Source organism: Papio anubis, chromosome 1 (assembly GCF_008728515.1).
Source record: "Papio anubis isolate 15944 chromosome 1, Panubis1.0, whole genome shotgun sequence".
In the NCBI taxonomy this organism is placed as follows: Eukaryota; Metazoa; Chordata; class Mammalia; order Primates; family Cercopithecidae; genus Papio; species Papio anubis.
In genome coordinates, this window is record NC_044976.1 from 87,303,669 (window position 1) to 87,317,122 (window position 13,454).

The following is a 13,454-nucleotide window of genomic DNA, read 5'->3' on the forward strand; positions in this document are numbered from 1 at the left end:
AAGAATTATCACATTGCAAATTAAGCAGATGAAAGAGTAAAACAAAACATAAATTTTTTTTTATATAGGAAGGTTTTGTGGATATTAACATTTTTCCACATGGGTGAAGGAAGACCATAAAAAAATCTTGTTTTCATTATCAGAAAAGCTTTCCTAACCAAAATCTTTTTTGCTCCTATTATCACCACAGTAATTCAAGATCTAAGACCTAAATTAGTATTGCATATAGAATGGATTGACTGAGGAAAGAAATGGAAATTAATTAGGAGCTTAATGTAATATTCTGAGTTGTATCACTGTTCTTTTGATAGTTAATGTCACAATGTGATAAATCCAGTTTACTATCTGTAAGAGTTTAGTTCCGGGAAAGAATTGTTCTTATCTAAAAAGCTAAGTTTCCTTTTATTCAAAAACTACATAACTAATTTCATTTTTCTATTTGCCTTTACTGTCAGGAAGTTTAGTCTCAAGTTAACGCTAATTACAATACTATGTCAACCTAGGTGACTGATATATTTGCTTTCTTCCCTTCCTATGTGTCACTGATTTTTTTTTTTTTTTTAATTTAAGAGACAGGATCTCGCTACATTGCCCAGGCTGGTGGTGAACTCCCAGGCTCAAGTAATCCTCCTTCCTTGGCCTCCCAAAGTTCTGGGATTACAGACAAGAGTCACTGCACCGGCCATGTGTCATTGATTTTTGATTTAGATACAACCATTTCTATTTATATATTACTGCATAGAAAACTTTTAATATGAGTAGGCTCACATTCCTTTTGGAAGCATATAAAATATAAATTTTGTTCTTTTAAAAAAATAATTCAAATGGAAATCTTGTGGATTTATGATTCAAAGGCAAAAATATAAGTGATGACAACTGTGCTAACATTTCTTTTTATCATTTCATAAAATAAACTGCACATTTACACTCAATATAGGAAAAGCACTTCCCAAATCTCAGAGTCTAGAGCATCTTAAGGGTTTTTATATAAGCATAGAGCTTGGGAGCCTGTTAAATACAGCTCTATGGCAATAGGACTGCAGGAACCTTTGCTTGCCAAAGTCTCTTCTCTCACAACAAATGAAGAAATAAGTTAATGTGAAAGGAAGGATAGTGTTTCAGTTTAAGCCAAACATTGTGTAATGAATTCTTATGACTGTATGTTGCTTTGGCATCCATTGTGAATATAAGTTGGTCTTTCTTATACCAGAAGCATGGCTTGGTCACCCTTGACACAATTTCCACTTCTCTTCCTCCTCACAGTTCCTCAGTGTAGTTGATTCAGATATCTGCCTGAGACAACCACCTCCTGGCAAGCACCTCACTGTGGGACAGCTAGATACAACCTACTTGACTCGCCCACTGACCCCCACCCTCCTCATGGACTGCCTAGACATGCCACAGGGACCACCTACCTCTCAATCACAGCCTGACTCTGTGAGCTTGTGCCTGCTTGCTCTAAACCCATCTGTCAGAACTCTCTGCAGAAAACCTGCTTGGGTAACACCCTGGACCCCCAAAAAGGCTTTGGCCCACAGATCCCACTCTCTCTCTGTTCCCCACCTGCTGGTTAAGTGTGTATATCCTGGACCGCTCCTCACTTCCCATTGGTTCCGGAGGCCTGCTGCCTCCTCTGTGTCCCAACTGACCAACACACTGGAACCTAACTCTCCTCCTCCTACAGAGTGGCTATCTCTGTGGAAATAAACTGGATACAGGTCAGACGAGAGCCACAAGGGTGTCTGCCAGTATAAACCAGTTTCCAGGGATGTCTGGTCATGGGTCAGACACTTAACATCAGGCCATCTGCTAGGATAAACAAGTAGCCCATGAAAGGCACACTGCAAACATCTAGGACCTCCCCTGGAGCCTCATCAGGGAACAGCCAGAGTTTATAGCCACTTTCCAGAGAGACAGACCTGAAGACCAAATTATAGGAAAATCATAACACCTTACTTTTCTGAAATTTGCTAAGATGATAATGAACTATTACAAGGAAAAATTGCTAGCATAAAATGCTTATAGTAAGAAAGAACTCAGCCAGTGGCGCATGCCTGTAATCCCAACACTTTGGGAGGCCAAGGCAGGTGGATCACTCATTAAGCTCAGGAATTCATGACCAGCCTGGGAAATGTGGCAAAACTTCGTCTCTAAAAAAAATTTAAAAATTAGCCAGGTGTGGTGGTGCGTGCCCGTGGTCCCAGCTACTCAGGAGACTCAGGTGGCGGAATGGCTTGCGCCCAGGAGGCGGAGGTTGCAGTGAGCTGAGATCACGCCACTGCACTCCAGCCTGGGTGACAGGGCCAGACCTTGCCTGAAACAAAACAAAACAAAACAAAACAAAACGAAGCGAAGCGAAACAAAATGAAATGAAACAAACTCCTATGTGAAGGACATAAAGTTAAAAAATATAATCAGTATTTTGATATAAAATTGAAAATTTCCTTTACTCTTTCCAGCTTTACACAATTTGGTATAAATAAAACACTTCAGTTTTTCAAGTTCATAGGCATATAACTTCATTGTAATAAAATTTTAAAACATTTAAAGCTATATTTAGAATGGCTGTAATTTCTGTCATGATAAATTAGGCTTCAAGATTTACTATTATTAATTTCTTTTTAAAGAAAAGTTATGTATGACACGTTATCATGCTTCTGACTTTAGATTTGTATGGCATGTCAGAATTACACATAACAGCTTTAGGTAATATAAAAAACAATGCTTTTTGGAAACAGAACTATTTAGAATCTAGCTCCGTGACTTCAGGGAAGCTATTTAAAACTTTCTAAATGTTCTTACCTGCAAAAATGGAGCTAATGTTTTCTTCAAAAGGGTATTTTGAGTACATGACACAAAGTAGACCCTCAATAAGTATTATTCTCCCATTTATTTTATTTCAGTACATTCTAAAATGGCAAATATTCCCTGATAGCTTTAAAATTTCTAGATTTTTTTCTAATGAAATAGTACATTTTGTTAAGTAAAAAGGAAACTACAATTTTACTCAAATGAACACTGAGTATATAATATTATTTCACACTTGTGTTTTAAAATTACACACCAGAAGAGAGTGACAGCAAATCCTACATTTAATAGACTAACTAGAACAACACTGACTCCATAACCATTTAACAATGCTCACATTTAAGATAAAAGACCTAAAAGTAAAGATAATTATAGAAAATGTAGACATTGCAAAAATCCATCCTTCTCCACAGATAAAATGCTGCTGTGGCTTTGACACCAATCTTTTCTCCATAATTCTGATATAATTTCACACATAAGTTTCCGTATAGTTGAAATAATAAAAGCCTTTACAAACCTAGCAAAGACACATCAGCAATGATGAAGTATCCTCCGTCAGGAACTATGGGTTTTAGGCCAACACTTTCAAGTAAATGTACCATCCGATCTCTTTTTACTTCTAACTCTTTTGGCAAAGAATTAAAGTAACATTCTGGGTCATCCATGCGTTTGATGTCAATCCAGAAAGCTTGAGCCAAGGCTTCCTGTTTGTCAGAATTAAAAAATACGAAAAGGAATATGGTAATGTTATTTATTGCTTAGTTTATTGGTATAATAAAGATGATCTGAGTAAAATTATTGGCAAAGAAGTCACTCAGGAAATAACAGTTGAATTCCTGTGAACCTATATTAAACTCTATAGGTTAATGGAGGAATCAGTTATACCTAAATGATTAAATCTCATGTAAAGAACTGAGAATGAGTCCTGAAAATTCAAATTGAAAAAGAGCTGTTATATAAAGATGGCTTGCTTGGAAACAAAAAGACATTAAGATATTTTCTGTTGAGGTGAGTTGTAGAATGACTTGCTAAATCTAAGTCAGAAGAACAACCAGAGAGTAGTCAGCCTCTCACCATTATATTTGGGGACAGAGTGGAAATGAAAGCTGACCTACTGTGCAAAGGAGAAATGTGCCTTTCTTATTCTCTATAGGTGTGGAAATCCTTGCTGGAATTATTCATATGCCAGGAAGGTGGTCAGAGTGTAAGAGGGACTAGAAATGAGTTTCTGGAACATCTACAGTAATTCCTCTACCTTTCTTCAAGAGCCAGGACAGCAAACTGGGCCAGGGAAAAAGCCAATGTTGTTAAGTACAGTGGACTGAATGTTTGTGTCTACTCTCATATTCATATATTAAAATCGTAAACCCCAAGGTGATGGTATTAGGAGGTGGGGCCTTTAGGAGGTGATGAGGGCAGAAGGGTAGAGCCCTCAGGAACAGGATTAGTGCCCTTACAAAGGAGGGTTAGCTTGCTCCTTCCACCACATAAGGACACAGCAAAAGACACCATCCATGAAGGAGCACGTCCCCACCAGACACCAAATCTGCTGGTACCTTATCTTGGACTTTGCTGCCTCCAGAACGGCGAGAAATAAATTTCTGTCGTTTATAAGCCACCCAGTTCATGGCACTTTGTTATTGCAGCTCAGACCAACTAAGACATTAAGGATCAGGCAGGTAAGAGAGACTGTGTGGCAAGAGATGAGACTGGAGACAGAGGGGGGCAAGATCACAGAGAAGATTTTATGCCAAAAGAATGCAGTAAAACAGAATTAGTAATAATTTTCCAGTACTACAAAATCTTGGAAAACAAGGATTGATTGCCTTAGCCTAGAAATCTGTGGTTTCCGAGAACCAAACATGGTTGTCCCAGGACAAAACAGAGCACTTAGCTGAAATGGAGAATAAGAGGGTTCAGAAAAAGATGTTCTGCATTCTTAGCTATATCTTTTTTTTTTTCTCTTGGCAACTTGTTCATTTACTATAGGAGATACTGCCTCAGAAAATTCCAAGTATAAGGAGACAAAAACATCCATCCTAACTACAGCATTATCCTGGACTCCTTTCTTTTTCTCATACCCCATATGTAACCTATTGACAAATAATGTGGGCTCTACTTTCAAAATATATTCAGAGTCCAATTACTTTTTACTGCTTCTACCATCCCCATCTTGGTTCAATGCACTGGCATTTCTCTCTTGGATCACTGTAACAGCTTTCTCACTCAATGAGGCAGTCAGAGTCCATTTGCTAACACAAGCCAGACCAAGTCACTCCTGAGCTCAAAACTCTCTGGTGACTTCCTATCTCACTCAGTCCTTACAGTGACGTGCACGGCCCAGCTCCATTGGACTTCCAGCTACCTCTCTGGTCTTAGCTTTTCCTACTCTTCTCTCTCGATCATTCCATTCCAGTCTCTGTGCTGTTCTCTGATATTAACATGCCAGCCAGGCTGTCTACCACTGGGCCTTTTCACTTGCTGTTTTCTCTGTACAGAGGGGTTCTTCTCTAGGCAACTATGTGGCTGCTTAATCTCCTTCAGTTAGTTGTTCAAATGTTACCTTTTCAGGGAGGCTTTCAAAGATTACCTTGTTTAACACTGTATATCTCCCACCTGGAACTTTATATCCTTCCTCTTCCCTGTTTTATCTTTCTTCTTCATATCTATCAACATTTTTTTTTTTTTTTTTTGAGACGAAGTCTTGCTCTTGTTGTCCGGGCTGGAGTGCAGTGGCACGATCTCAGCTCACTGCAACCTCTGTCTCCTGGATTCAAGCAATTCTGCCTTGGCCTCCTGAGTAGCTGGGATTACAGGTGCTCACTACCATGCCCAGCTAATTTTTGTACTTTTAGTAGAGATGGGGTTTTGCCATGTTGGCCAGGCTGGTCTCGAACTCCTGACCTCAGGTGACCTGCCCGCCTTGGCCTCCCAAAATGTTGGGATTATAAGCGTGAGCCATTGTGCCTGGTTCTTTTGCCTTTTTAACTGCCTTCTAGAAAAATACTATTTTTTTCCAGCATTTTGATTATCCATAGAATGATGGTAACTAAATCCCTATTTCCATAATAAATATATAAAAATATTAAATATTAAATAATATTTAAATAGTTTTTCTTTTTTACTTTATGATGTATTCTGGAAATCTTTTTTATCTCAGTACAGTAATTATAGTATTTTCCCATTTTCTTTCTTGTTTCTTTTCTCTTCAGTAGTCAGTAGACAGAGTAATGGGTCCCAACGACATCTAGGTCTTAAAACCCAGAACTTGTAAATATGTTACGTTGCATGGTGAATGGAACTTTGCAGATGTGATTGAAATTACGGAGATTATCCTTAATTAACTGGGTAGATTATGCATTGAGCCCAATGTTATCTCAAAGGTACTTATAAGGGAAAAAGGGAGGCAGAAGGGTTGAAGCCACAGGAAATGTGTTGACGGAAGCAGAGGATGGACTGATGTGACTGTGAGCCAAGGAATGTAGGCAACCTCTAGAAGCTGGAAAAGGCATGGAACAGAGTCTCTCCTAGAGCCTTCAGAAGGAACACAGCAATGCCAGCACCTTGATTTTAGCTCTTTAAGACCCATTTCGGACTTCTGAGCTGAAGAACTGTAGGATAATAAATTTGTGTTATTTTAAGTCACTAAGTTTGTGGTAATTTGTTACAGCACCAATAGAAAACTAAATATGGTCATATAACATTTCAATGTTTGGATAGATCATGGTTTATGTAATCAATTGTCTGTAGATGCTTATGGATTATCCTCAATCATCTGCAATGAATAGCCAGGTAAGTGCATAACTTCTTACATGTGCAGATAGCTTGATATGGTTTGGATCTGTGTCTTCATCCAAATCTCTTGTCCAATTGTAATCCTCAATGTTGGAGGTAGGGCCTGTTGGGAGGTGATTGGATCATGGGAGTGGTTTCTCATGAATGGTTTAGCACCATCCCCTTGATGTTGTTCTCATGATAGTGAGTTATTGGGAAATATGGTTGTTTAAAAGTGTGTTGTACCTCCCCACTTCTCTCCCTCCTGCTCCAGCCATGTAAGACATGCCTACTTCCTCTTTGCTTTCCACCATTATTGTAAGTTTTCTGAGGCCTCTCCAGAAGCAGAAGCCACTATGCTTTCTGTACAGCCTGTAGAACCGGGAGCCAAGTAAACCTCTTTTCTTTATAAATTACTAAGTCTTGGGTATTTCTTTACCTAAGTGCAAGAATGGACTAAAACACAACTTTAGGGTAAATTCTTAGAAGATGGATTGCTTTCATATGGCAAACACATGTGTAATTTTGCTTGGTGTTGCCATTGTCCTTCACAGAGTTGTAGCACTTTAGATTCCTGCCAGCAATGTTTAACATAGCTAAACTTGTGTTTAAAAAAACACTCAAACCATCCTTGATAACAGTGAATATGTATCTGCTCCCCAAATTCCAAATTATATTAGAAGGCCCTGCAACAGAAGGATAGAAAGAGAACTAAGTCAATTCAAATATGCAATATAAAAGTAATACCTTCACCAAAAGACCATCCTTCTACCCTGAATTACTATAACACTTACCTGTAAAGGAGTTGCACAAGTATAAATTGTGTTTTGTTGAACTGTCTGTAAATGTTTTATCAAATGATTCGGACCAATGGACCAGCCAAGCTGGGAAAGGAGAAGATAAAACATATCAGAAAATCTAATTGTATATAACAAATCTGAGACAGCAGTTTAAACTTAGTGCAATTGTTAAATATATACAATCCTAAAATGTTGGCTGGGTATGGTGACTCACACCTGTAATTCCAGCACTTTGGGAAGCTGAGGTGGGTGGATCACTTGAGGTTAGGAGTTGAAGACCAGCCTGGTCAACATGGTGAAATGCTGTCTCTACTAAAAATACAAAACAATTAGCTGGGCGTGATGGTGGGCACCTGTAATCGCAGCTACTTGGGAAGCTGAGGCAGGGGAATCACTTCAATCCAGGAGGCAGAGGTTGCAGTGAGGTGAGATCACACCACTGCACTCCAGCCTGGGCGACAGAGTGAGACTCCATCTCAAAAAAAAAAAAGTTCACACTATGAAAGTAGTACAGTATTAATACTTAGAATCATTTCGATGGTGTTCTTTTCAAGGAACAGCTTCCAAATGGAGTCATATTCTGGAAGATTAAAAACTGGTAACAAAGCTTGTTCAAATTACAGATTAAAGTAACTCTGAATGAGGGCCTAAGGTACTCATAATTAAAACATATAGACTTGATTCTGCAGGCCTAATTTTTGATGCTCCCTCTTTCTTTTTTTTTTTTTGATACAGAGTTTTGCTCTTGTTGCCCAGACTGGAGTGCAATGGCTGGATCTTGGCTCACTCAACCTCCGCCTCCTAGCTACAGGTGATTCTCCTGTCTCAGCCTCCCAAGTAGCTGGGATTACAGGCATGCACCACCATGCCCAGCTAATTTTTTTGCATTTAGTAGAGATGGGGTTTCACCATGTTAGGCTGATCGAGAACTCCTGACCTCAGGTGATCTACCCGCCTTGGCCTCCCAAAGTGGTAGGATTACAGGCGTGTGCACCATGCCTGGTCAATGCTCCCTGCTTTTTACTCATGTTCAGGAGAGATGAGGCTGGAAGAAAATTGGGTTTTAACTGGATAAATTATTGTAATAAATAATACAGTGGTTAAGTGCATGAATTCTGGAGCTAGACTTCCTGTACTGGCTTGAATTTATTAGCGGGGTAATCTTAGGCAAGTCATTTAACTTCTCTGTGCTTTAGCTTTGTCATCTGTAAAATGAGGATACTAACCATACCCACCTTATAGTGCGGTTATGAGAATGAAAGAAATTAGTATATGTAAAACATTTAGAACCTGCCAAAATATTAGCTACTGTTATTTTTTCTTCTTTTATATTAATATGCAGGAATCTGAACACTTTTTTGCAAAGAAAAAGGTGTCATTAGTTGATCACTTATAAAAGGGAAAATGACCTAATTTTTCTTACTTTTAAAGAAATAATTAGGTCTCAAAAAGGATAAAACTCAACATGAAAGCAAAATAAGTCAAGAGATAAGCAAAGATCACCAGGTATAAAAATCTATATAAACTGAATATGTATGCAATTATTCATTTATCTGTTTACTTATTTATTTCATTATTTTTTTAAAGATGGTCTTGTTCTGTCTCCCAGTGGCCAGAGTGCAGCTCACTGCAGCCTCAAGTTCCTGAGCTCAAGTGATCCTCCCATATCATCCTCCCAAGTTGCTGGGACTGCAGGCATGCACCACCCTGCCATGGTGACAGGGTCTCACCATGTAGCCAAGTTTGGCCTTGAACTCTTGGCCTTAAGTGATCCTCCTGCCTTAGCCTCCCAGAGTGCTGGGATTATAGGCATGAGCCACCATGCCTGGCCAGCATTTAAAACACAAAACACTCTACAAAAAAATAAATAATATACAGGCCTATTTTTAAGCAATTAAATTCTTACTCATCTTACCTTCCAGCCAGTTACACTGAAAGTCTTTCCAGCACTTCCTATTGTTATTGTTCTCTCCCACATACCTGGAAAAGTAGCTAAACAGAGGAGGAAAAAAGGTTAAATAATTGTTTTCCAATTAATCTACATTTAGTATAATCTAAAAACATAACAAAGATACATAAATTCAATGAAAATAAGTGTATTATAGTTTAGCCAGTATAGTTATTTCTAGTTTTTTTTTTTTTAGATAATGTAACTTTAATGTAAAACACAGATGAAAAGGTTACAACACTGTAATGTTGCACCAAAATAATATATAAATAGATTTAAAAATTTTTAAATTAGTTCTGGGGCAGGAGTGTCAGGAGTACCAGCAGGCAGTGTTCCAGACTGCCTTAAGTGGCAGCTGTCACAGGAGCTGTAGCATTCAGTGTTCAATGTTAGCAGTGGCTGCAGGTTCAGTATAATAGTCCAGTGGCAGGGCTTAGGTTGTGATCCTGATTATTGTTTAGGCCCCTTTATTTTGCCTATTTTCTGAGTGTATTTCTCCAGGCTTCCTAGAGCAATGGCTCTTAAAATGTGTTCTCACACTAGCAATATCAGCATCACTGGGTAACTTGTAAGAAAGGCAAATCACTGGGCCTCATCCCAGACCTACTGAATCAGAAACTCTGGGGGTGGGACCCAGTAATCATGTGTGCATGTGTGTGTGTGTGTATGTGTGTGTGTTTTGCTAACAGCTTTATTGGGATATAAATCCCATAAATTCACCAATTTAAGGTATGCCATTCAGTGATTTTTTAGTATATCTATAGACTTGTGCAACTATCACCATAACCAATTTCAGAACACTTTTTTCATCCCAGAAGAAGCCCTGTACCTTTTAGCTATCACTCTTTAATATCCTCGTGGCCATTGTGCCTGAACGAAACTTATCAAACACACATATTTTCTCCATAAGGAACATCACAACCTTCTTGCACTTAGGAACACTAGACAGCACTTTAGCACTAGGCTTGGGGGCCATTTTAAACAGCAAAATCACTGTACAGAGAACAATTGCTTATAGTGTGAATTGAAACAGAACCAGAGTGTTGCCTTGTTTGACCTCGACTGGGAATGTGTGTAGGGTGACTCAAATTTCCCCTTCTCTTCAAATGAAGTGCTGTATTGATTTTGTTACACATATATTTTAGGGAGTAGGCAAATTTGCAAATACAGAACTCAAGAATAATGCGAATTGGCTGTATAATGGTTTTCAAGTTGATTAACATCTTTAATAAAGACATTGATTCATTCATACATCAAATATTCATTAGCAACCACCAGGTGCTAGGGACTAAGGTCTAGAGGAAACAAAAATGAATAAGATGCAATTCTTCAAAAAATTTAATGTCTAGTGGGACATGAGACACATACAATGACAATTGTAATACAGTGTGATAAATGCTGTAACAGCAGGAGGCATGGAGGGTGATGCAAGGATAGAAGAGGGTGTTGAGGGTGGCTTTCTGCAGCCAGTAATTCTTAAGCTGAGACATAGAAGACCACATAGGCCATAGCCAGGCAGAGAAAGGGAAGGAAGATATTCTGGGCTAAGAGAATGCAGGTAACAAAGGTCTGGAGGTCTAAAATGCAAGAGTTTGTAAATTTTGCTAGACATTGGTAATAACTGGTAAATTACCATTCTGTCACTCTTCTGCCAATGCCACCCACAATACTGCTTTTTGGATTCCTCAAGTAATTTAGTTTTGAAGTTCTTTCCATGCAACCCACAAGTTTTTCCACTTGTTTTTCAGAAGCACAAGTGGGGGATCTTGTATTGTTCTTAGAGTGTTGGTACACACAAAGGGAAAATAAATGCACATCTCTGGGAATCTAAGCTTCTGCTTTCTGAAATAATCTGCTCTTAAGCAAGTAAAGTGCCTACTAAAATGTAAGGCAGCTACAGGAATTTCCAAAACAACGTGTAAGTAATTTCAGTCTACCCTGAAATACCTGCTAAATTTGAAACAGTAGGAAAAGTATATAAATCAGAAAAGTTATAATTTTATTCTCTGTGGAATATAACAAAACCCAAAAAGATAAATGAGAAAAATAGTTAGAATGTCCACTTGAAGAAGGAATATTTTAAAATTTGATATAAATAATTATATCCCTTCTAGTTTTGAGACATTTCTGGTCTTCCAAAATACTCCAAAAGAATGCTATGACACATGCCCCACTTTTCTATTTGACCCGAGAAAATCTAAACTATGTATAATGAAGATTATCACTTCCTTTAAAGTAAAGGATACATCATATATTAAAGGACTACTGGTGCACTTTGCAAATTGATGTAATAGCTGTTTTGTAGCCATTTTGCATCTTTAATGTAACAAAGACTATTGTATGTGATAGAATACCTCAGTTTTAATGCAAACAAATTGCACTTTCTAAATAATGAAATAGTGTATCCATTTTTTGGTCTTATTTAAACTTTATGGGCTGTTACAACTAAAAAAAATCTAAGTTCAAAATATACATCTTGCATATCTTTAGTAAATAATGTTATTAGTTACGCTTTACCCTGAAGGGCTTAAAATGAGTAGATCTAAATAATAAATTTCAAGATGATCTAAAGTGATCTTTTGGGATGAATATTGCTACACTGAGTTAATTACAACAAGAAAGTAATTGTTCATGTTAATCTGATTTTCCACTGGGAAACAGTTCAAATGACTTGAGACAAGGTCACCAACAGGATGGGTGATGGTGGACTCTGATGCAATTTAACACATGATAACATTTTGGTGTAGTAAGGTGCCACACCCTGCAAATCTCTGGCTGCCTTCTCTGTTTATATATTCCCCTTGAGAAAATTCATTCTCTTCCATGTGTCCAGCAACCACCAACATTTTGATGACTGCCAAAAATACATTCCATTATAATTTGATTCTGACGATCAGGCGTATAATTCCACTTGTCCCCAGATATCTATTCTTCTATGTCCCATAGAAACCCAAACTCAGCAAGTTTAAAGCATGAGAAGGAATTCCCTTTGCTCAGCCCTTCCCTACAAATCTGCTCCTCTCCATATTTACTCTGGTTAAAGGCCTTATCACTGCTGAGTAGTTCAGGCTAGAGATCTTAGTATCATGCTTGCTTTCTTTCCACCTTCAAATGCTACACTCTATAATTTCTAAATAGCCCCCATGTACCATCTCCACTGCTAGGTTATCTGATTTGCTTAAGACCCTCCTCTGTGACTGGCTCTCATCTTTGTAAAAAAAAAATCTAGTCATGGAACCAATTCTCCTGTTTTGTTACACCTTTTGCAATAGTTCTCAAAGTAAGGTCACTGGCACTCTGGTAATCAAATTAATGTGCAAAATTTTAAAAAATCAATGTTAAGTTTTCTTCCACACAATTTTCTTAAGCCTTATAGCAAATACTACCACTTATCTGATAGTGGATGCTCTAATAGTGAAACAGATGAGCATTTAGTAAATGCATATTAATGGAAAAATCAGAAAAACTCAAATGTGTTTATTTCAATAGCTTTTTGTTGTGGACAAGTATGAACAGAATTGTGATTTTTATATTGGATTCTAATTGTTGAATTTCTGTTGGGAAAATTGCTATTACTTTCAGGATGGAATTCACAATATCACTATTTCATGATGTAGAACACTGTGATCTCATGGTGATCTACCACTAAAGTAAGTTTCAGAACCCTGACCTCCTCAACAAAGTTTATACTCTTTATCTCATATTCAAAGTCCTTTAGAATCACCCTACTTTTCCACCCTGATCTATGCCAGTTACTACAGTACACCCTCATAAATCAAACTGAGGCTGGGTTCTATGGCTTATGCCTGTAATCACAGCCCTTTGGGAGGCCAGGGCAGGAGGATTGCTTGAGTCTAGGAGATTGAGAACAGTACGAGCAACATAGTGAGATGCTATCTCTACAAAAATTAAAAAAAAATTAGCCAGATAAGGGGGTGCAGACTTGTAGTCAAAGCTACTTGGGAGGCTGAGGTAGAAGGATTGCTTGAACCCAAAAGTTTGAGATTACAGTGAGCTCTGCGCCACTGCACTCCAGCCTGGGTGACACAGCAAGACCCTGTCTCCTAAAAAATAAAAATAAAAAATAAGGCCGGGCACGGTGGCTCATGCCTGTAATTCCAGCA

General features: G+C 38.1%; 1 protein-coding gene across 2 annotated transcripts in view; it reads right to left on the minus strand.

The window, feature by feature from the left end:
- The window catches only part of KYAT3 (kynurenine aminotransferase 3), a 63,222-nt gene that overhangs the window by 9,374 nt on the left and 40,394 nt on the right, over nt 1–13,454 (minus strand). For both annotated transcript variants that reach the window (XM_031650585.1, XM_031650584.1), the window contains 3 exons: nt 9,298–9,374; nt 7,377–7,466; nt 3,326–3,512 (listed from right to left, as the gene is read on the minus strand). In XM_031650585.1, coding sequence (XP_031506445.1) covers nt 3,326–3,512; nt 7,377–7,466; nt 9,298–9,374 — 354 coding nt within the window. The remainder of the gene's footprint in view (nt 1–3,325; nt 3,513–7,376; nt 7,467–9,297; nt 9,375–13,454) is intronic.